This window comes from Eubalaena glacialis, chromosome 5 (assembly GCF_028564815.1).
Source record: "Eubalaena glacialis isolate mEubGla1 chromosome 5, mEubGla1.1.hap2.+ XY, whole genome shotgun sequence".
Taxonomy (NCBI): domain Eukaryota; kingdom Metazoa; phylum Chordata; class Mammalia; order Artiodactyla; family Balaenidae; genus Eubalaena; species Eubalaena glacialis.
The window spans coordinates 125,207,073-125,230,958 of record NC_083720.1 but is presented as its reverse complement, the minus strand read 5'-3'; the positions used below and the strand labels follow the sequence as shown (position 1 = coordinate 125,230,958).

The 23,886-nt window shown below is 36.9% G+C and overlaps 2 protein-coding genes across 3 annotated transcripts in view; one reads left to right on the top strand and one right to left on the bottom strand.

The window, feature by feature from the left end:
* The first annotated feature begins 247 nt into the window (after positions 1-247).
* Positions 248-10,061, top strand: SCOC (short coiled-coil protein). Its single transcript, XM_061191664.1, is given in 5 exon segments — positions 248-290; positions 293-418; positions 6,521-6,592; positions 6,963-7,046; positions 8,491-10,061. Coding segments are annotated over 5 exon segments (468 nt in total). The 3' UTR covers positions 8,634-10,061.
* Positions 10,062-16,625: 6,564 nt separating this feature from the next.
* Positions 16,626-23,886, bottom strand: part of CLGN (calmegin) — a 42,933-nt gene continuing 35,672 nt past the window's right edge. For both annotated transcript variants that reach the window (XM_061191661.1, XM_061191662.1), the window contains 7 exons: positions 23,611-23,724; positions 23,336-23,486; positions 21,542-21,757; positions 20,258-20,383; positions 19,875-20,034; positions 18,743-18,843; positions 16,626-16,926 (listed from right to left, as the gene is read on the bottom strand). In XM_061191661.1, the coding sequence (XP_061047644.1) occupies positions 16,846-16,926; positions 18,743-18,843; positions 19,875-20,034; positions 20,258-20,383; positions 21,542-21,757; positions 23,336-23,486; positions 23,611-23,724 (949 nt within the window). In that variant the 3' untranslated portion in view covers positions 16,626-16,845. The remainder of the gene's footprint in view (positions 16,927-18,742; positions 18,844-19,874; positions 20,035-20,257; positions 20,384-21,541; positions 21,758-23,335; positions 23,487-23,610; positions 23,725-23,886) is intronic.

Sequence of the window (23,886 nt, the reverse complement as noted above, 5' to 3'; positions counted from 1 at the left end):
CAGCTGTCACAATTTTCCACACTGGATTTCTTGACCCCATTTTCACGGACCGGCTGAGACTGAGGAGCTGCCTCGCTCGGACTGGCTTTCGCCCGCTCAGCTTAGCTTCTGTACTGTCATTGGCTGTTGCTCTTCCCGGACCCGCCCACAACGACCTCAACCCTGATTGGATGCCAGTGCCCTTTTGTTATGGCAAAAGGTGGATCCCGAGGGTTTGAGGTAGAACGATTGGGGCGTCGTGTAGCTAATGCGCAGGCGTGCCTTCTTGAGTGGGGATTGGCTGGCGACGGGCCGGGACTCCAGCCTCCGCGCACGCTCTGTGGGCGGAGAGGGCGGGGTTGCCGGTGCCAGTTGGTCCGAGTGTCCAGGCCTGAGGTGTCCTCCCGATCCCTTCCCCTGCCGGCGCCTCAAACTGCAGGTGAGGGCCGTCGTGGGCCGCGGGGGGCCTGGCCCCGAGCGACTGGAGTTGCGGCCTTGGTACTGACGAGAGCCTGGAGGGCGGGGCGGGATGTACGCGGCCCGGCGCACAGGGACCCGGGAAGAGCGTCCTACGGCCTGGGCGTTAGGTGGGCGGCCGAGGCCTGGCTCCCTGCAGAACCCCTGCGCAGCCTCTTTTTCTTATCCTCTCGTTGTTGGGCGCAGAGGTTCCTTTGTGGAGGGCCCCCCGCGGTCCGTGGCGCGGACCTCCTGCCGCCTTCTCCCCGCGGATCCTGAGTCTAAGGCCTCTGTCCGCCCCGTCCCCCCCCCCGCCTCCGCCCTGAAGTGGGACTGCGGGAGGGGCGTTCGGGTGGGTTGGGACCTGGCACGCCTGGACTAGCCCGCGGCTTCTCGGCCGAGAACTCGGAGACGGGGGCGGCGGAGAGGACGCGGGGGCGGGGAGGGAGCCGAGTGAGCGGTGAAACCAGGGCTGGCGACATCTTTTCAGGCTCTGAAAGTAGCTCCCGAGTTAGTTTCTCAATGGGCGTCTTTCAACGGTCCTGCTGGACAAGTTTAGGGACTTAGGATTGTTGGAAAGGAGAAACAGGAGACATTCCTGAAAGACAGGATTTTCGTTGTGTATCGATGCCAGTACTATGACGTAATAATATAAAGGACAGATGGTGTGCTCTGTTCCCAACACTCCGTACCTGAGAATCCAAAGCTGTGCCTATATATTCCGTGCCTGTACTCATTCATTGATTAAACTCAATATAGCTAGCCACTCTGGGGATCTCGTTTCTGATCAAATATTTGGCCAAACAGTCCCTTAATTTTGTGGAATTTAAAATTGGACTTAACCAGAACAAGTCAGAATTTGAAGGGACGTGAACAAGCCATGTTGAAAGTCGTTGCAGCTTGCAGTGAATGAAATTTACCTTCAGTTTTTTAGATAGTAGAAATAGCAAAGAAATTTGACATCAAGCGTTGCAAAATGTTTTGCAAATTTAGATTAGGGTCATATTAAAGTGTCTTCCATTGCATAATGGAAAAAGCAGGGACTTTATAGTTAGATCTGAGTTCAGATTCTTGGTACAGACTTCGGCTGTGAACTCTAAGGCAAGATATGTAGCCTTTCTGAGATACAGGGTCCACGTTTGTAAAGTGCCATGTCCTGTTGATTTGATGAGCTAATATATGTAAAGAATTTAGTATATTAATGCACAGTGACGTTTAGTAGTCTTGCTAGTTCCATTAGTAAGTAGATGACGGATGATGAAAATCAGTTTTAGATGCAGAAAAGTTGAGTGGTTTAGGTTGGGTGGATATCGGAAAAGTCTCAAAATCTCAGGTCTCCGATGTGAGCATACCTGTGGTGGAGTGGTGGAAAAAACTAGACTGGGACATTGACTGTATATAGTCTTGGCTCTGTCTATGTAAGTATTACTGTGATCTTAGGTAGGCCATTATCATCTTGGCCTTGGCTTAGTTGTAAAAATGAGGCAAGTGGACCAGGTAATTTTTAAAAATTCTTCTTGTGGCCTGAAGTAGAGCTAAAAGGTAGAAAAGATAATAGCTAACATTATTGAATAACTACTGTGTATTGTTGCAATCACTTTATATATATCAACTCATAATATTCTCACAACAAAACTATGAGGTACATACTGTTATTAACCTCATTTTACAGATGAGGAAACTGAGGCTGAGATGTTAATCTTACCTAAGGTCCAGAGCTTATAAATAGGAGAGCTAGCATTTGAATCCAGGTAACCTAAATCCATGTTCTTAATCACTGTGCTAAACTGCCTCTTATGAAGAGCATGTCATGGTACTGTTGGGCATACTAGAAAAGAAGGTAGAGGTGTACTTGTTAAGATGATAGCCTTTGGTCACAGTTGACTGTGAGGGCATGGAAAATGGGTCTATACTAATGCTTGCCACATTTCTGGATCCTTGTTCTTTCCATACTTTTGCTCCCTGGACTTAAATTATCAAAATAACTCTAGATTCTCTTCCACTGACCAAGGCTAGATGAAGATAGGCACTAAAATTTACTGTGATTTTTGAGAAAAGTTTTACGAGATCTGACCTCGGCTTAGGTCAGAGTTGAGGAATCCCAGACAGTCATATCCATTGCGGAGAGCGAAGGCAGAATTTGGATAAACAGATCAGCTTTAGCACCCCGCATTTATTTCAGTGTCCCCACACTTGAGATGCTTTGGTCTGGAGTCTCTCTCGTTTAATGTCAGGTTTGAATTTATGTGTAGGAGCAGCAGGAGTTGGAAATGAACTCCTAAGAGCACAGCTGACACGGAATTGATTGATACGATAGCAGCTATAGATTGAGAACAAGAATTTTATAGTTGAAAACTTCAGTCTTGTGTCGCGTGCACATTATGATGTAGTACTGTGCTAATGTAGGCATTGCAAAGTTTGAGGATTGACCCTATTTTGAAGGAAGTAAAATCCATGGCTAAAATACTTTGACTTAAAGAGCTCAACAAACCTTTTGATCCCATATATAAAATAAATCTGTTTATGACTCTGGATGTCCTGACAGACTTAGAATATATACCGGAGTAGCGTTTTGAGACTGGTCTATTTGATCACATCACAATAAGAAAAAATTGCTACTTGTGTTTTTTTGTTGTTGTCATGCAGAGGCAGCTGGTGATACTCTGGTGTTGCACACAGCTGCCACGTAGAGTTGGGCAGGTTTTGCACTGTTCAGCCCTCAGGGCAATCTTACATGGGCTATGTGAGTAGTGCTGTCTTGGGTTATGTGGTATATCCTATAGCACTGTCCTTGCGCCCTGCTTTTGTGCTCTTGCTTCCACCCGAATCTGGACGTGTTTTTCTAAGAGTAATTTTCTATTGTTTGGGTTATATGTGGCCAAAATTTCAGAAACTGGCTTCTTTTTCCTTACCTACTACATTGGTCAGCCTGGAACACTTTGCATTTATGGAAGACTTCTGGGTTTAATTTTAGTATTAGACTAAAATATGGGCAAAAGAAGTATAACCCATCCCTATACTAGATCTGATTTCAAAGTTGAGTGCATTGATTTTGTGATTATCTGTTGCTTTTTTTTGTTGTTGTTAACTTTGGGTTTATTTATTTATTTATTTATTTATGGCTGTGTTGGGTCTTCGTTTCTGTGCGAGGGCTTTCTCTAGTTGCGGCAAGTGGGGGCCACTCTTCATCGCGGTGTGCAGGCCTCTCATTAGCGCAGGCCTCTCATTAGCGCGGCCTCTCTTGTTGCGGAGCACAGGCTCCAGACGCGCAGGCTCAGTAATTGTGGCTCACGGGCCTAGTTGCTCCGCGGCGTGTGGGATCTTCCCAGACCAGGGCTCGAACCCATGTCCCCTGCATTGGCAGGCAGACTCTCAACCACTGCGCCACCAGGGAAGCCCTATCTGTTGCTTTGACTTGTGTATCATATCACTCTTCTCAGCTGTCATGAAAATTCTGTTTCAGGTGTATTCTTAAAAAGACTGGATATTAGAAATCTGGAGCATTTAATATACAGGTTTCCCCCTACTATCTTAAAGTAGAGCATTCCTACCTTTTGTAAGCTGAAATGGCGTAAAGTGATGAAGCAATTATCTTAGGACACATCTTGCTAACAGATGCACAAAATAAATAAAACACGGATGCTCACAGACACAGGTCAGAGCTGTGGCGGCTTGCGGCTGAGATGCTGAGTGTAGTTCTCAGGGAAGGAGCTTGGTGTCGCTGCTCAGAGTGAGTGCTGCCTCTGTAACACCTCGCTGCAAAACAAACGCTGAATGCTATTTTTGTTTTTTGCCTTTTTTCACGAAAGTGAAAATCCTCATCAGATTTCTTTTGTTTAGCAAAACAGGTACTAATGTAGGTCTTTTATACAAGTGAAGTGGCGTAAAGCAAACTTTTAAAAAATGGGGAATACTTCTCTCATGTAGCAGGGAAGATAGCCAAGTTGAAGTCTGCTGTTGCTGAGTATTCCCAAGATCATTTACTTTTGCTTTTGGCTGTTAACTTTGTCATCCTTCCCAGACAAATATCAATAGTTTAAGTGGTATGAAAGTGCTCTTCTTTTGGGGAAGGGCCAAATAAAGTTTTCACTGCTAGCACTCTTCCTCTTCAATTATAAAGACACATTGATTGAATGGAGAAGAATAATTTTTAAAGTGTGGTCTTTGAATACTATTATACAAAGCATTTAATGACTTAAAGAATTTTTGAAAAAAATTTCGTAATCAGTCTATTTGGATTTATGTGTGTGTGTATATAGATATATATACACGTATACACACATATTTAAACAGTTGACCCTCGAACAATGAGGGTTGGGGGTGCCGACCCTCTGCACGATTGAAAATCCACATACAACTTTACAGTCGGCCTGCCATATACGCAATTCCACATCTGCAGATTGAACCAACTGTAGGTCGTGTAGTTCTGTAGTAGTAGTTATTGAAAAAAATTTGAGTGTAAGTGGACCCACATAGTTCAAACCCTTGTTCAAGGGTCATTGTGTGTGTGTGTGTGTGTGTGTGTGTATGTGCAATTATGTCTACCTATCTATCTAAAACTTTTTCTGAAGTACAAAGAACCTGAGAGTTAAAACCAGTGAGGGAGAGTAGCGCTAATGCTGGATAAGTGAGAAGACTTGGGGTAGATTTATTAAGCATTATTTTTAGTGTTACTTCTTTAATAATGCTATGTGTAAAGGAGGTTTAATATCTTTCTTTTTTAGACTGAGTGATATCTTACTTGAGAGGTAGTTTATACATGTGTACACTGAGCATTCTATTGCCATGTTCATGCCAGCATCTGAAGTGTCATGAGGGAATATACAATACACTGTTCACTGTTTTGATTGTGATTCTAGTTCTGGTATGTAGACATCCTTGTTCAATAGGTTTGGGTTCTACTGTTCAGCATATGGAGGCATAGCAATGCCTTGGGTATAGTAGGTGCTCAATAAATACTTGTTGAAAGAGTAACAACATTGACTAAGATCTAAGTTGCTTCAGTGAGTAAATTAGATTGGTTAACAAATCTGTTTTCAGTAATTGGTACATTATTTAATAAATTTTGAGCCCATTGCATGTGAAATGAATGTTAGCAATAGAGCAGAACATGTTTCACAAGGATTTGGTGCTTTAATATTTTGGAGCCTTTTATGGACAGAAGAAAATATTAATATTTATTTACTCATTTACATCCTAATTAAACTATTTTAACTATAACCAGGAGGTGACAAGTACATATTTTTCATTTAACCCATATTAGTGTTTCAGATAACTAGTATTTTTCTTTTGAATTTTATGTTTAAAAAGTGTTAATTGGTATATATGAAACAATGTTTTAATAAGAATATTTTTAGAGAGATTTGTCTTCCTTGCTGCCATTATCCTTAATGTAAGAGCTTTTTCAATTTGCTGTGTTTTCTTTATCCATACTAAAGATTTTTCACATAACTTACATCAGTGAATATACAATGGCATAAACATTCTTTCATGTTATTATAGTCATAATTATTTTTAGTAGCCACTCCATTAGAAATGGCAACTGTAATCAACCAGACTCTGAATGGACAGTTTATGTTGTTTCCAATTTACTGGGTTATAAATAAGGTTGAAGTAAAGATTTTTATGGATGTAATTTTTCTCCTTCTTAATTTTCCTTAGGCTAAATTTCCAAGAGTAAAATTACTTTGTAAAAAATATTTAAATGTTTTTATGAATCTTGTTTATTACTGTACTGCTTTCCAAAAATATTACGTTTAAAATTTGTGTCCAATATTTTGTGTTTGTTTTTCCATAACTTTGCTAGCATTGATCATTATCTTCTTTTAGAAAAATATTTTACGAAATATACAGTGGTATGTTATTACGCATTTCTTTGACTACCAAGAAACTCAGCATTTTCTCTTATTTACTTAATACTTCTCTTTGTAAACTGTAAATATTCTTTGCTTATTTCCTCACTGGGTATTTATTCTTAGTAAAGCATGTGAAAAGGGTCCTACTGGGTCACTTAATTTTCTTTTGAAAAACAAGCTTATATTTCATGACTCTATGTGTCTATGTTTCTAACTTTTTTTTATTGCAGACCATTCATCAAGAATTTTGTATCCAAGGCCCAAAAGTTTGTTACCGAAGATGATGAATGCTGACATGGATGGTATGTTCTTCGTTTTCCTTTTTGTATGTTCCTGGTTTTGTGGCGCATACATTGCTTTATTAAGCAATAGAAAGAGCAGAGAATCAATACTTAGAAGGCTTTGATCTTGGCCAGTGTACTTATTTATAATCCCATCTAGTTCTAGAAAAGATTAAAGGCAATTTCCATTCTTTAACTATGAGATGTTGGCAAAACATTTTACCTTCACCTTGGTGTCCTCATCTGCCATGTGGGATATAACCTTTTATTTTACAGGGCTCTTGTATAAGTCAAGTAAGAATGAATATAAACTATTTTGCAGATCTTTTAAGTGCTATACTACACAAATGGTAGCTAATATTAATAGTAAATCTGAACCTTTTCATTACAGCAGTTGATGCTGAAAATCAGGTGGAACTGGAGGAGAAAACACGACTTATTAATCAAGTGTTGGAACTCCAACACACCCTTGAAGGTTAGCTTGCGTTTTGTATTTTTCTTGACTAACATCCAGGTAATTGAAATTGTAATTGTAAGCAAATTGCTAAATTTTGTTTGTTACTGTGCACAGTTTTTAAAAGTATATATTTCAAAGTCTACTTCAGTAGTTTTTTTCCTCTCCTGCCTGTAGCTTTGGCTGGTGATTTCAAAGAACAGATACGTTTCAATAAGGAAGTCAAATAGTGTTCTTATGCTTCCCTCTTTAAGGTCTAACATAATGAGCCCTGTTTAAATCCCTGCATTGTGTTACTAAGTCCAGTTTAATAAAGCTTATATGAGAGTAAAATCAGTGTATTAGCCTCAGGGATTATAAGGGAACTGATCTGAGTTTTTTCATTTTCTAAATGTCTTGCATAAAATTAATTCCACCAGTGAAACATCTTTTGGTTTTCAACGAAATTAAGAGGTGGTGGTGTTTTTTTTTGAAATCAGGTTGAGCAGATCATGTCATTCCAGTGGCTTCCCATCTCACAGTTAATGGAAGCCAGGTTCCTCTCTGGAAGTCTCTCACTTCCCTTTTACCTTTCAGAGTCCTGTCATACTCCCTGACTGGGACACTTCAACCTCCTTGCTGTTCTTTCAGCAAGCTTCTCCTCAGGGTCTTAGCAGTTGCTGTTCCCCTGTGCTTGAATCTTTTCCCTTAGTCATTTGCATATCTATGTGGCTCATTCCCTTACTTCCTTTAGGTCTCTAGCGAAATTTCCTTAATCAAAATAGCTATCCCTGACTATACTGTATCACAAGACAACTGCCCTTTGCTTCCTGTGATCCTTACCCTTCTTGCTTTTTCTCCTGACCCCCACCCACCCTAAGCCCCATTAGAATGTCAGCTTGTTAAGGGCAGGGACCTTTTTTGTTACTGTTGCCTCTAGAACAGTGCCTGTCTCTTAGAAGGCACCCCAGTAACTTAGTTGCTGAATGACTGAGGTGTGGTATCTTCTTTTTTTAATCATCAAGACCTGCTCTTTTGAATTTCTTGCTAATGTAAAAATATAAAATGATCAATTGCTTGGAAACTGACTGCCTATATCCAGTATGTGAATTCAGTTATGTTCACCTACTACACTGTCTTAAATATTACTAGTAAAGACATTATGGTTTTATGATGATATGAACCAAAATTCACATTTTAAAAACAGTATTTTTTTAAATAACCATTTTAAGAGTTAACTACTTAACAAAAATGCTGTTTACAAAGAATAACATTTAGTCTAATGTGAAATCTCTTTTTAGGAATTTTGGCTATTGATTTGTACTCAGTTTACTTTCTTTACCTTAACTTCTAAAGTAGTCTGAGTTTAAAAACAAAATTTAAGGATTGTGGTATTTCTTTTACAAATGAATCTTAATAAGCATTTTATAACATGGAGTCATTGCCATCATTTTATTGACAATGCGCTTTTTTATTTTTCATATAGATCTCTCTGCAAGAGTAGATGCAGTTAAGGAAGAAAATCTGAAGCTAAAATCAGAAAACCAAGTTCTTGGACAATATATAGAAAACCTCATGTCAGCTTCTAGTGTTTTTCAAACAACTGACACAAAAAGCAAAAGAAAATAAGGGATTGATATCCCTTGTGTCTTATGGAATTGCTGCTGATCTTTTTTTCTTTAAAACTTGGATAGATTCCAAAAGTTATAGTACTTTTGTTTGTGGCTTCACTGAGTATTTATGAAGATAATGTCAGATCTAAGCAAAATTAAGAGCATAACAGAAGACTTCCATGAGTTTGTGTATTATGTTAGTCTATGAAAATGTGCAAAGGTATTGTAGAGACTTTATAATTAGAAATGCATATATTTATGAAACTTGAAAATGAATGTTATATCAAATTTGCTTTGATTTATAGGTTTAGCATTGTCTTTTATTATAGGCATAGTTAGAGATACAAGAAAATAACCACCGTGTTGTGAAAAAGTGACCAAAATCACGTACTGAATGCACAGCTTTATATACCCTGTCCACCATCGTGTGCCTCTTCTCCATTTGCTTTCTTCCCATTTTCCTTCCCCTAAGGAAAAAATTGGTTTCACATTTGTAGAAAGTAATTTCAGTAGTTAATCATCTAAGAGAGTAGCCCGAACTCTGTTGAAACTTAACCAAAATAAGATACTTTCTCAGTTTAGGGCTTATTTGTTATATTTAGTAATAAGATAGGGTAGTTGGTTTCTGTTTAATCAATTGAAAACGGGGGCTATAAAGATGAAGATTTTTCTTTGAAACTGAATTATCGTATTGGGAAGATTTGTTGTGAAAAACTTCCTTTGCACAAAATAATCCACTTGATACCTGAAAAGATGAGCTCTGGTTGTGTGTGTGTTTGAAACAGAAAATTTTGAGGAAAAATATAAATAGGGTAGGAGAAGTATTCAATACTTGGTAAGTACTTGTAACCAACTCCAAATGTTTTTACTCCAGATTTGTGGTATCTCTGGCACAGATTAGATTTGGGGGGGGGGGGAATATATAAGAAAAGGGATTAAGTTTGGCTAACCTTATGTAAACCACACCTAGAAGGGAATAAAGTTTGGTCTCAGGTTTATTTGCAGTACCCAGATGATCAACTTTGCAAAGTCCCTTAAAAAGTGTATTAGTATCAGAATCATGAATAAAATGGGAGAGTTTTACATGTATACTAATTGATGCTTTCTCAGTATTTTATCTCACTACTTCTCCCAGAATTTTCTGTAAACCCAACTACTGGTTTGCAGAGTTTTAGTCATTTAACAGTTTTTTAAAATTTAGTTTGTACATTCCATTTGGTAAAGAAATCAGTATCACAAGTAATGTTAAAATATTAAATAGGAAAAGAGATCCACTAATATAGTTTATGGTTATTAAATTTAGGCTAATCATGGAAGAATCTTAATGTTTGTATTGGTGTTAAGATTTGATGACTTTAGCTGTATGAATATATAATAGTCATACTGCAAACATTTTGCATCCCTTTGTGACCTAATTTTTAAACATTTAAAACTGTGTTGCCATTATGCTTTGCTGTTTAATAAAAAGCTGTTTCAAAAATTGCATGTGTTTTGATATTGTTGTGTAAGTAACTGGGATATATACAGTGGTGCAGTGGTGTATCAGGGTTGTTCAAAGCCACAGGATAAGTAGCATATCTTATTTTAAGTACCAGTTACTGGATGTTTAAGGGAATACAATTTTTTAAAAAATTAATTTATTTGTATTATTTTTGGCTGCATTGGGTCTTCGTTGCTGCATGTGGGCTTTCTCTAGTTGCGGCGAGCGGGGGCTACTCTTCATTGCGGTGCGCGGGCTTATTGCGGTGGCTTCTCGTTGCGGAGCACGGGCTCTAGGCGCACAGGCTTCAGTAGTTGTGGCACGCAGGCTCAGTAGTTGTGGCTCGCGGGCTCTAGAGCGCAGGCTCAGTAGTTGTGGCGCATGGGCTTAGTTGCTTCTCAGCATGTGGGATCTTCCCAGACCAGGGCTCGAACCCATGTTCCCTGCATTGGCAGGTGGATTCTCAACCACTGCGCCACCAGGGAAATCCGGGAATACTATTCTTATTAAAACAAATATAGGATATTATACCTTAATTTAAAAAATAAAAGCAAAGAATTCAAAGAAAAGGATCCAAGATTGCCAGGGGAAAGGTGGTTGTATTTTTTAGGTTAGGCTAAGCTCTTGCAACGAGATGCAGTGGTAAAAAAAACACAGAAGTTTCTCTTCCAACTAATGGTTCTGAGGTGAGCATTGCAAACTAACAAACAGGCTTTGTGAGCTGGGGATTTCTCTGCCATTTTCAACCGTGGCTTCCAAGTCACATGAGTTATCACCATTCTGATTTGCAGAAAAATGCATGGGGTACACATGCAGGGTTTATGGGTTGGGCCTGCTGGAAATGGCTCACGTCCTCTCACATTCCCAAGGGCGTGGGGATTTAGATGCAAGAGTGGCTGAGAAATGTAGTCGCTGGCTGGAAGCCATATTCCCGCTACGACTTTATTATGGAAGCCGACAGAGGATGAGGGTGGCAGCAGCTTCAGCCACAGCCCTCTTCTCTTGCTAGTAAGTATCTGTGCCCAGCCTTCTTCCCATACACAGAACGTACTCAACCTCTCCTCATCCAGTTACTGACTCAGCTCAAAATCCAGGATCTCTATCAAGGTCTGTCAGTTGTAGATGTGACTCCTAATAGTCTGACCACCTCTAAACTGATGACAGATTATTTGCTCTGCCCATTTACAATGGTGTAGTGGGGATAGGATACCTAAATAAAAACTCTAAATTTGGACAACGGAATAAAGGGAAACACATCAAAGCAGTTGTGGAATACTCCTGGGAGAGAGACCCTGTGAAGATCCTGTCTCTGATAGTGGACGAAGTTCCTTGATTAGACCCTGACTGTAATCTCTGGCCAGGGACTGCCCTTACCCATTGCTCTCCATGGCTTCCCCCAACTGGAAAGTTACTCCTTGTCCATTCCCCCATCCCCCACCCAGGACTCTGAAGTAGAGTTTGGGAGTATTCCCCTCGTGGGAGTTGTGAAAGTCCGCTTCGCGCTGGTGTGAGTCTGCTGCCCATCGTCTGTAGGCCAAGCTCACGTTTCTTGGGCTGTACAGTTCCCTCAAGAACAACCTTGTTGTCGATATGCTTCAGTTCCATAGGCTAGGAATCACAGTCAAGCTCTTCTCTAGACCAAATTCTCAAAGTTTGCTTGCTTTCCTTCCTCACAGGACCCTGCCTCTCTTTCATGGAGGCTACTTTGAAACCAACTGAAAATAAGACTGCACTGGGACTGCGACACCCAGGTATCACTGCAGGGCTGGGTCCCTTTGACTGCCTTAACGCTTGGAAGAGAAGTCTTAACTGGCCTTCCCCTTCTACCTCCCACACCTCAAAAATAAAACCATTTTGAACTTCTTCTGCTATTCAGGGTACAGAAGCAATTAGCTTTTCTAATCTTGTGACGTACCTAATATGTGTGATCCTTCTCTATTCCCTTCCATCTCAGCTTGGACACTGGTAAGTTCCTTCTTGTGATACCTTGCTAAAAGCATCAAGGAACAGCCAATTCATTTCACATTTTGGCTTTTCCAACTGCTGTCCTACAGCTGTTAACTCAGAAGGTGACAAAATGTTACCTGAAATACATGCCCCGCCTGCTCATCATATGAATGGTAAACCAGTGCTATATATTTTGTTTTCATTATGGCAATATCTTCAGGATGTCATTTCCGTATTAGAAATACAGGTGGCAAACAGTGTGCACAGGGACTGTGCCTAGCTTCTGATCAAGACTCTCCTTGACCAAACTTTACCCAGGTTCTTCTGAGCCCTCTTTGTCTAGGCCTCATCTTAGGCCCTGTCTTCAGCCTGCCTAGTCCAGTTTTAGTAAAAATCCTGCTCGGTGAATCTGATCACCCTGCCTGCCTCCAGCAAGAATCCTGTTAAATCAGCATGGCAAGCACCCTTCTACCCTCGATGTCTCCTCTTAGGAATTTTCCATCCACCAACCCTCCCCTGACCCACTCTGCTCAACGACTATAAATCCCCAGCTGTCTTCACTGTATCTGGAGTTAAGCCCACTCTCTCTCCCCTATGGCGATAGTGTTGGCCCTATTGCAATAGTCCTGAATAAAGTCTTCCTTATTGTTTCAACCAGTGTCAGAATACATTTTTAATAGTGATACTTCCTAGCTCTAAATGCTGGTGGACTGATGACTGGCAGGGACCGCTTTTCCTCAGGGTCTCCCAGTAGAACTTCCCTCAATACTAACACTAGTATTCCACCCAAAATTTGTCCTCTTTATATTCACTTTGGACTTTACTTATAGCAAGTTAATACAGCTCACAATCCCTTATCTGGAACTCTTGGGACCAGATATTTCAGAATTTGGAATTTTTCATTTCATAAAGTATTATGACTCATACACCAGTACAGCTTGGGGCAGCACTTGGAATCAAATACATTAACATTTTTGTAGCGAAATATATGAATTTAATACTAAGTTACGTAAGTAAAGACTACACGTAGCCTGTCAGGGAGGTCAGGTTTGGCTGCCAAATGAGTTTTGATGTCAAACATGAAAAACTTCAGATTTACAGAGATTTTTGGAATTTGGAATTGTACGTGTAACAATAAAACAATTTGTGGAGAAATAACCAAAATCATCCAAGCATGCAGTTCCAACCAGTTTATGATGTCACATTTATATTCCTGATCAAGTCCTTTCTCCAAACGAGAAGTGAAAGGTGAATTATATATTCTAGAATTACTTTTATGGTCCAAAACAAAGCAAACTTGATCTTAATTCTTTAGAATGCAGTCTTTCTTTACTTTCCCCAATAATTTTGTTTTTCCCTATCTTAACACCCGCTAGTGGTTGTCATCAGATATTTCTTCAATGCTGATATAATCAAAATTGCCAGCAAAGACCAGATATTACTTTAGTTGGTGAGACCACTTGTACATCAAGAAAGAACAGAGAATGTGACTAAATGAAAGCTTAACAATTGCAAGAATGACTTAATTGCCTCTTAGCTACTCTATCCTAAAAACAAGCTACAGTCTATTTCACTTAAATCATAGAGATTAATGGTATTTGAAGATATTTACTATAACAAGGACTTTATGTTGGCTTTAGGACCTAATTTACCATATAATGGAAGGGGTATTGAGGAGTGATGACAGAAGCTAAAGTAATATATTGTAATCGATTGTATAATGTATTTGCCTTGTTTTAAATTTTCTATTATTATCTATAGATGGCTTATCAAATGTTTAGTCTAAGTAATTAAAACTTGAAAGTAAGTACTCCAAAATTTTACAAAAGACGTAAAACTCTATTCATTTAAGAAACACAAAATATGTGGTAAGATACTATGTTAGGTGTTAAAAGATCATTTAAAAAAAATTATCCTGTTGCCCCTTTTCTCTAAAATTACCATTGCTTTTCCATGTATTTGGATCTCTACAAACTTCAAATGCATTCAAAAATACATTTTCTCTCCCATCAACCTGCTTCATCTGACCTGTCAGATTAGGGATAATTTTATTTCCTTAACTCCTCACATACTATGGAAATGAGAGCTATAATTTCGGAAGAGATTATTAGAATTTATGTAGAAAATGCTACTATTATGTTTAAATAAATCCTTTACATGAGATTTAAGTAGTTATCCAATATTAACCATATGATATTTCATCTCTAAATCCTGAAGTTAAAAACAGAACCACAATTGAAAAGAGAACAAAAAAGCTTCATAGGTACCTAGAGTGTAATATATTTATGTTTTAACTATTCTGAATAGTTTTCACTGAAAACTATTAGTTTTCTAAATTAGTATTCTAAATTTCTAAGGTACATTATATTCATTGCTAGTGGTTAATTTTCACACGTAAGCAGGTTCATCCTCTGTGTTTTGCAAATGTAGACTGACGCTTTAAAAAAGCTCCTAGTTCTAGTAGTATGTATCTTCCTAGAGGAATGACCAATGGAAGCAAGGTTACCTTAAAAAAATGTTCAAGAAAAAGGAAGTTACTTTAGCCTGGTCAAGTTAAAAAGCCTCTAAAAAGGCCAACTGAAATAAAGAGCAAAATACATTTATTTTTCTCCTTTATTAGAGGAAAGGATAAAACTTAAATCGTTTTAAACAATAAAGTCACATTACGGTGGTAAAAGGAAAAAGCCATTTCGTTATTAAAGAAGACTCTATGCTTTGTCTACTGCATGGATCTAATACACAAATTTAAACCTATCAGGCATGGTACATCCACAGAGGGCACATCCACAGGAAGGAGCTGTGAACTGGCAAAAACTGGTTGCTCAGATTTTACCACTACAAGCTCATGGAGTTTAACCAAATGTGAAAGTTAAAATTAATCTGCAACCAAGAAAGTAAAAAACGCTTTAATAATCTTTAGAAAAAAATGATCATATATAAGACACTTGTCGGCAAGAAGTTTTCCATAAAGTTAAGAAAGGATTTATCTCATGAAGTAGTAGTTTACTTTCAGAAACATTCTCACCTAGAATCATTCAATATGTCTAGTTCACTTGGACATTCCAAATACAAAGCAAGAAAGGGAGTCCTTGCAAGATGTGTTAAGTTTAGTCAGTATTAAATAAATACAAAGTATGGTTAACTACATATTAAGATTGTCCACCACCAATTTATGGAAAATTCAGAACACAGCAATGGAGTAAAGCACTTATTTTCATTTTCAGTTCACTCCCTGAAATAAGGAGTGAATAGTGGCTATACTGGCTGTGTTTGGCTTCCTTTACGTCAGAGGAGAAGCTAGAGGCTCCTTTTCCTTATACATAAGCTTTAAATGTACTACTGGGGAGGGGGATGTACGGGAGGTGGGCTTACCCAAGGATGGGATGTATATGTCCATGAAGGAATCCAAAATATTACCCAACTAGTACAGAGTTCTCTAGATAGTTGGTATTAAAGTAGTTCCATGGTCTCAAAGATTTAGATCACCTTCCAAAGGGCCTGTCACCCAAACATGAAAAATTCTTAAATATGCTAAATGGAATAATACAGCTCTACTATAATGTACTTCTGTGACTTTTGGTACCTACAGTCGTTCCTTGGTATCCATGGGGGATTGGTTCCAGGACGCCTGGCAGATACCAAAATCCACAGATGCTCAAGTCCCATAGTTGACCATCCTTATCTGCAGATTCTGCATCAGAGGATTCAACATACCGTGTAGTACTGTAGAATTAACTGAAAACAAAATCTGTGTATAAGTGGACCCACGCAGTTCAAACCTCTGTTGTTCAAGGGTCAACTGTGTTTTAAAAAGAGGAGCAATAGTCTACCATAGAGGCAGCTTTGAAGCTAGATGAGACAATAGATTTGAATTTGTCGGAAAAAAGATAAAAATACAAAGCATGATGATTGATATCTATTAGCCATTACAGTCTCTTAATGATCAGATAAAAGAAAGACTCCCCAATAATAATTTACCTATTAAAGAGGGTATCATTTAAGGAAGAAAAAATATTTAAATTTTATTTTCAAGAGCAATGTAGGCATAAGCAATCTTGTAAATAGAGTAAGCCATTCTGGCATGAAACAACTGTAACAGCTTCAAAAAAATCTGTACACCATTTCGTTTTGATAAACCTCTTATCTCTGTATTCAAATGCAAGTATGCTGCACTACTGACCAGTGATTCTATGAATGACACATAGACATTTCAGTTTTGTTGATTTGTCTGTCAACAAAGCGCCTCTTGAAAGGACTCTATAATTTACGTGAACAATGGACCGTAACTATAATTTGACACAAAGTAGGTAAATGTGGGTCACATGCAACACTTGCAATTGTTGACAGAAACAAACAACCATACAGAAACTTTACTGCATTTAGCTCTGTACAACAGAACTCACTCTTATTTATACTATGGAACTACCAGTTATACTGTAGTATAGCCGTTTAAGGGGAAATTCCAATAACTGATTCTTCCAATAGCAGTGAAGTTGCTGCATATTATTTTGCTCTGTAGAAACCAAAACTTTCTCCCAACTGTTAAAACTGTGTAACTTCTAATGCTATTAATCTCTTAAAATTTGACATGTACTGTGCCACTTTTCTTTTATTCTAAATTCAAAGACCAGGTTAACTTCAAAGTTTATTTCTGAAAAATAAGATTAAAATAAACGTCTGAAAGAATAACATTGCTAGATAGTAGAAACAGGATGTGCAGATTGACTCAAGTTCAGTTCTGGCACACCGACTTGAGAATGCCAACTCTCTCTCTTAGGAATTAAAAATACTTGAATACAGGTTACTCCTTTCGTACTCTTCTTTTGCGTACTGACTTTACTGGCCCATCTCCAGATCCTGTGCTCTCATCTGCTTCTCTCATCTAGGGAAAAAAATATGAAAATGTTTATTTTCATACAGTGGGCAACTAGTAGAGAGTAGTAAATAATGTATTTCTTATTCTCTAAAATACACGTTTCTAACAAAACATCTTTATGTTTATACATATATATCTTTATCTTTATGTTCCTTTACTTAATAACTGATCAAAAACGTGTATACAAATTGATGTGTTTCAATTTGTTCATCTTTTGCCATGATTACATTTTTAGAATAACTCTGTTTGTCAAATATGCATCTGACAAGGAATAATGCTAATACCTCAATTCATGATTTTATTTCATGATTTACAACTTAATCTAATGTCGGTTAATTAAAGGTTACATGATATTTTCATTGTGGGATATTAAGCATTAACTATACATCACAATGTTTCTATAAGTAATGAATTGCTGAGCTGGTTTTACAGAGACTTTTTCAGAACTTCTGGTACCTAATACTTTGAGAAAAATTAACAGAGAGGAAAGGGAAACATCAAACTTATGGTTTGGGCTTTTTCTCTCCTTTAATTCTTATCCTTCCAGAATAATCGTTTATATATAAATTAAACTTGTATAACAATAAAATAATGCAGGTATTATACAAAATAGTTATAATTATTTCTAAAGGTTATATTATATAAAAATTGATTTATTTTAGCTCACTGACAAACATATAAGAAGATTAAAAGACTGAAAAGATGGAATTTAGATACTTTTAAAGGTACACAAAATATTTTACAAAGCAAAATATAACTAGAATACACATTCAGTGAATGATTCCAAGTATTATTATTAAAAGAGTGACGGCGGGAAACAAGGACTGTTTAAAACTCTGTTCTGGAAGAAATTAGCTTCACCCAACTCCCTCTAAATAAAGATATTCATACTAGATAATGAGCCCCAAAACCCATTTAAAAAAAAACTCACTAGGCAGTTAAGACCAGTAACCAGGTATATGTACTGAATAAGCTTTAGAAAACAATTAAAACAATAACAACAGAAATTTATCTGGGAGATTTCTTCAAATAAACAAAATAGCAAGTTTATCTCATCACATGCAACAGTCCAGGCATAACGGACCTTTACCCTACCTAACTCTAAGCTCTGAGAGTGCTGGGGACGGTGACTGGCAGGTGGGGCTATGCAGCTCTTAGAGGGCTAGAGAAGCAGAGAAAACAGGCTTGGGGGGTATATACTAGGTGAAAGAAGAAAGCTCGGGTTCTGAATTATACCTGGGTGGTTTCTGATTCCATAATAACTGACTATAAAAAAAGGCACTGTGGAAAGTTCTATCATACATCAGGATGGAAAAGGGGGCAGACATATCAAGTTAATGAAAAACTAGTTTATTAAAGATTTGAGAAAAACACCACTACCAGGCATAGTACTCAACTACCCAATGAATGAAATCTTTCAAAATGTTACAGTAAATAACTGTGACAGAATGTTTTCACAATGGCTAGAAGAAAATTGTCTTGTAATAAACAGAATTACTTTTTAAATATTCAGATGGTCTGCTTATTACACCTTACAACAAAACACTTTAATGAAGTCATTTTTTACAGACATAGCTCTCTCTTTATATTTTGTAAACCAAAGGCACTTTATACTGTTTCATTAGGCATTAAGATGACATAAATGACAGTATTTTCATGCTTTCCTTATGGATACATTTTAAAGCAATATGTATGCTCTTAAGAAAGCTGGGAGAAATATGGCAAAAAATTCTTCAAAAACCATACTGCTTTTATTAAATATTTTTTATGATTAACAGTCATACATAGAAACTAGTTTATTTTCTGTTAAAGAGTTGCTTACCTCATCCTCTGATCCAGACTTATTTGATTTATTACCTTCTTCTTGTCCTTCTATGATTTCAATTTCTTCTTCACTCTTTTCCTCAGGTTCACCTTCCTCTTCTAGAATTTTTTATTAAACAGATTTTATTAAAGGCAAAAACTCGAATTAGAATTTTGCTATTTAAAAGTATTAAATAAAAGTGGAGGGATGTATTTAAATTCCATTATTTAAAAGCAATTTCTTCCATTAGACATTTTTAAAAATTTAAATTGAAATATTTATTTTACCACATTTTATAAATAAATCATCATATTTGAGGAAAGGGGCAGGTTTAAAGAATTTTAAAGCACTCTGTATGTAAAATGAAAACCAAAGAATGTGTGTGTGTGTACACACATGTATGTAAATATACGTGTGTGCATGTGTGTTTTGAGAGAGTATGTTTTTTAAGTCAACTGTTTCATCAACTATTAAGTTAAAAACAGTGCTCAAGATATAATTTAGGTTATAAAGCGCTCATTCTGGAGCCTGGCTTGGGACGCCTGACAAATATCAATAGTTTTATTGCTACCTAGATGTGCATAAGGAAGTCTCACTGGAGAGGCATCAAAAAGCCTCAGCTGTCTTCAGTTCTAACATCTTCTGGAGTTTAGTAGAGGGTGGGAAGGGGACGTATGATTTAGCAATCCTTTCAAGAGATTAAACTATTGGTTCCACATGATAAATTATCCGATAAACAACAGCCCTTGGGAGACTTGGTGTGGATTTTGTTGCTGCAATCACCTGCCTTAAACCGATTACTCTTCTACAGAAGCCATGGTCTGTACCTCCCATCTCATCCTTGGAGGGGAGAAAAATCTTTGCAAAAAGCTATGGCATAGGGGATTCATAGTTGCTAGGTTCTGAAGCAAATGAACAATTTTTACAACTCTTTCTTCCTAGAAAACAGAAGTCATACATTGGATGTCTGCTCAGGTACAACCCAGGCAAGGATGTTACTCCTCTTCGCCAGTCATGCCTTCTTGGGGATTCAAATGGTATAAATCTGACAATAAACAAGTGCAACAGCTAGTGTTTACCACTTAATCTACTATTTTAAGTGAGCTTTGCCCAGCTTTGTCCCCATTATAAATCACCATCATCGTCTTACCTTTTTCAAGAATTTCACCATCACTTTGCTGTTTTTCCTCTTCCAAGTCTACTGGTTTCTCCAGGGCTGCTTTCTCTCCCTTCACTTCTTGCTCTAGTGCTCCCTTTGTTTGTGGTTTACATATGTCCAGTTTTTCGAACTCTGCATCTTCATATCTTTTCTGTCGCAGTTTAACACAAGCTATCTTTACTAAAAGCAAAGCACTATTTACAAAAAGATTTTTTGCAATAAGTGATATCATAGTGAACTATCAGTAAAAACTTAAAAGGCAATTTAGTTTATTACTTTTAAGAGCCACTTGCTCCAATATAGAACTCCTAAACACTAAGAGATTTTTTTTTTTTTTTTTTTTTTTACTGTTGACGCAAATTCATTTTCTTTACCTTTACTTTTCTTGGCCAACAAAATGAAGTAATTAATGCTATTGGAAGCACTGCTGTCACAAGATAAATGAACCAAAGCCATGGGCGCTCTTCAGTAGCTGCCATCAACTGTTTGAATATACTAGGCTAGAGAAGAAATAAGCATAAAAAGGCAATTAAGATTTTATAAAACTTCATTCAGAAATACAGCCTACAAAAACAAAAAACTTATTTCACCTAGGTGGTTTTATATTAAGGAATCATGAATTTGTAAGATAAAAAATATTTTATTTTCTCATTTTATACTTCGTAAAGTTTAAACAATTGTTCGCATGCATTGCTGTTTGACACTTTGTAGTAGAAGGTACATTATACTATATAGGTGAATATTGCTAACCTACCAGCAAGAATTAGGACAGTTTTCTTTTTTGGTAAGTTTTAGGATAGAACTACTCTTTATGGATGTATTATCTGCTTCATTTAGAAGTACACAACTCTCTGATAACTCATCCTGTACTTTTAAAAAACTTACTAAAAAAAAAAAGAAAAAAAATCAACCTGATAATCATTGTGTTTTCTTTTTCTTGTTTATTAACAAATTTTACACACAACCTTCAGGAAGGAAATTGTTTCTCTTACTAAAATAAAATCTAAAATCATCAAATGTTTTAGTTAAAAGACTTGCCAAATGAGAATCCCTTTACCTTTACTTACTCTTCTGATGGTTTTTGCTAATATCTAAAGAGACCTAATGTGAGGTACACATTTTTCTTTACAGTAATTGGTTTTAAAGATAGATTCTCCAAGATGCATTGTGTTGAAATATTTAGCTTATTCTTTTCTAAGTAGTGTTAAGATTTGGGGAAAAAAAAACTGGAACATAATAATATTAAAATTTAAAAGTTTCTATACTCCTCTAAGTGAAAAGTAGTTAAAATGAATAAAGAATATTTAGATTACTGTTCCCACTTAGGCCTTAAATTGATAGGTGACAAAGATATTAAGTCTCATTTCTAGTAGTAGTAGTGGTCTCATTTCTATAACCATCATAAGGCACTCAATCCCATTATGCTAGCATAATTTAATAAATGAAATGAAGACTTACATATATATAATTCATTATTAGTTTATAATGAAGCTGTATCGTAATTTGGTAAAGCTAAATATTCTGTCTACATAAATTTATTTAAATATGTTTCTTTAGCATTTAGTAATTATTGCACATTTATTTACCTTTTTAAAGGCCATTTGTACAACCTATAACCAGGACCACATCCTATTATTACCATATGGTAAATACTGTACCTCATTATCATTTTCTATCATTATTTTCACTCCCCAGCCATCTGCAGCCCAGCGATCTGCTACTTCCTTTTCCGAACAAATAATAAAATTATCAAAGTAGATATCAGAGGTCATGGACCAAAGCTCTAAACCAAGAGCACGGAAGGAAGTCAGAAGAAATGGGTGACTGTCTTCAAAATAATCTGGATTAGGAATTTTTCGAGGACTCCAGATACCCTGCGAGAAAAAATAAATTTAAAGACATTTTCAAATAAAATAATTTCATTATAAATGTTACTCAAGAAGTAGTTGTTGTTGAATGAAATTAGCAATACTAACTGGAAAAAAGAAAACTTTAACTGATAATTAATTCATTAGTAATTCACTAGAAATAAAATCTTGTTTCTTCTTATCTGGAACACGATGTTCCCTATGAAATATATCCTGTACACGATGTTCCCTATGAACAATGACTTTAAACTCTGCAAAAGGGGACTTCCCTGGTTGTCCAGTGGTTAAGACTCTGTGCTCCCAATGCAGGGGCCCTGGGTTCGATCCCTGGTTGGGGAACTAAGGTCCCACATACCACAACTAAGCCCACGTGCTGCAACTACTGAGCCCGTGCGCTCTAGAGCCGGCGCGCTGCAACTAGAGAAGCCTGAGCGCCACAACGAAGACCCAGCACAGCCAAAATAAGTAAAATAAATAAATAAATACATAAATAAATAAGTAAACTGCAAAAAAAAAAAAAAAACAAGAGGCAGAGTGAAAATCCAATACAGAAACTTGAGTAAATTTCACAACTGACACTATATTAGACAAGTTTTTTTTTTTTTTTACATTTAGTAAAGATATTCAAGACAAGATATCATTAAAATTGTTCAAATCAGAGAGATCACTGTATGGCAAAAATGGAACCGCACCTTTCAACATATACTTGTGATAGGCATCAATAATCAACCATGGTTGAATCTCAGAACAATTATTCAACACAGAAGTTCCATTAGATCTTGAATGATTAAACTCAACCAAATCAAATAAATTGGACAATATGATCACTCCCTGACTTATTCCACCATCACATACGTCTATTCTGTGCCAGGTACTATACCAGATGCTAGGATACAGTGGTAATCAAGGTGGACATGGTCCCTGCATTATGGTGTTTAAAGTCTAATGAAGGAGATAGACGTTAAACAAAAAAGTTACCAAAACAGACATTTTGTGATAAATACTATAAAGAAAAACTACAGTGAGCAAAAAGAATATATAACTGTATATATAAAATAAATGTTAGAAAATGTCAATGAATAATTAGATAAAACTAGAAGGTTAAATGGATAACATAAGGACTTCTACCCCCAAAACTAGGTATACTCAAAAAATATCTGATTCATATTAGGGAAAAAAATTCAATTTTAATAATACCAGAGAGTAAGGAGCACGTTAACTAAGCACAGACTTTAATTACTAAAATGTACAACCTGAGTCTTCTTGATCAGAACTCACTTCTTATATTTAATTCTAAAATAAAATTTTATTCCAAAGTGATCATCAGTTGATTACTAAGGAAAAATATAGTATAAAGTAACTTATCTTTAGTTCTTAATTTTATTCCCCCAGAAAATTAAATAAGGAATGTTTCATTTTTTAAACATAAATTAGTTGGAGTCTATGTTCTTTGACTTCTTAAGATAGCTGAGGCACACTATTATACAAATCAAATTTCCTGAAGTTAACATAACGTTATCAATAACTAGATAAATAGCACAACATTTTAAAGTTTACTATGGGACTGGAACAAGTGGTTATTACCTGGTAGTTAGGGTTATCTATCATAGGAGGTCTCCATACTCCTTTGTATTTTGGGTTATCTATCATGGGAGGGCTCCACTCACCACACCCAATCTGACATGCTGGATTAGAAATCTGAGGTGCCTCCCATTCTCCATCCATGTCTTCATTCCTTAGGATATTAGAACAAAGCAAATGGAGTAACCTCAAGTCTCTCCTGTCAGTCATATAAACTAGCAACAAAAAAGCAAGTAAGAAACATATGAAATTGACATTTGAAGATGAAGAATGCTTACCAGTCAATGGGTTTTTCAGCATTAGGATCTGGAATAAATTTCGGTTCATTATCAAGCCAGCCATCAGGTTTAACAACACTTGAATCTTCTATTTGGGCAGGTTCACTTTCATCCCTGTAAATACAGTATTTTACGCTAATTATTAATTATTCAAGCAGTTTAAAAATGCACGTTACAAAATTCATAAGGTACCAAAAGGCATTTCCTACCCTGTCTTTGTACCTACTACCTCCCCTCTCTCTCATCCACCTAAATCTTCTGCTATACACTTTTTTA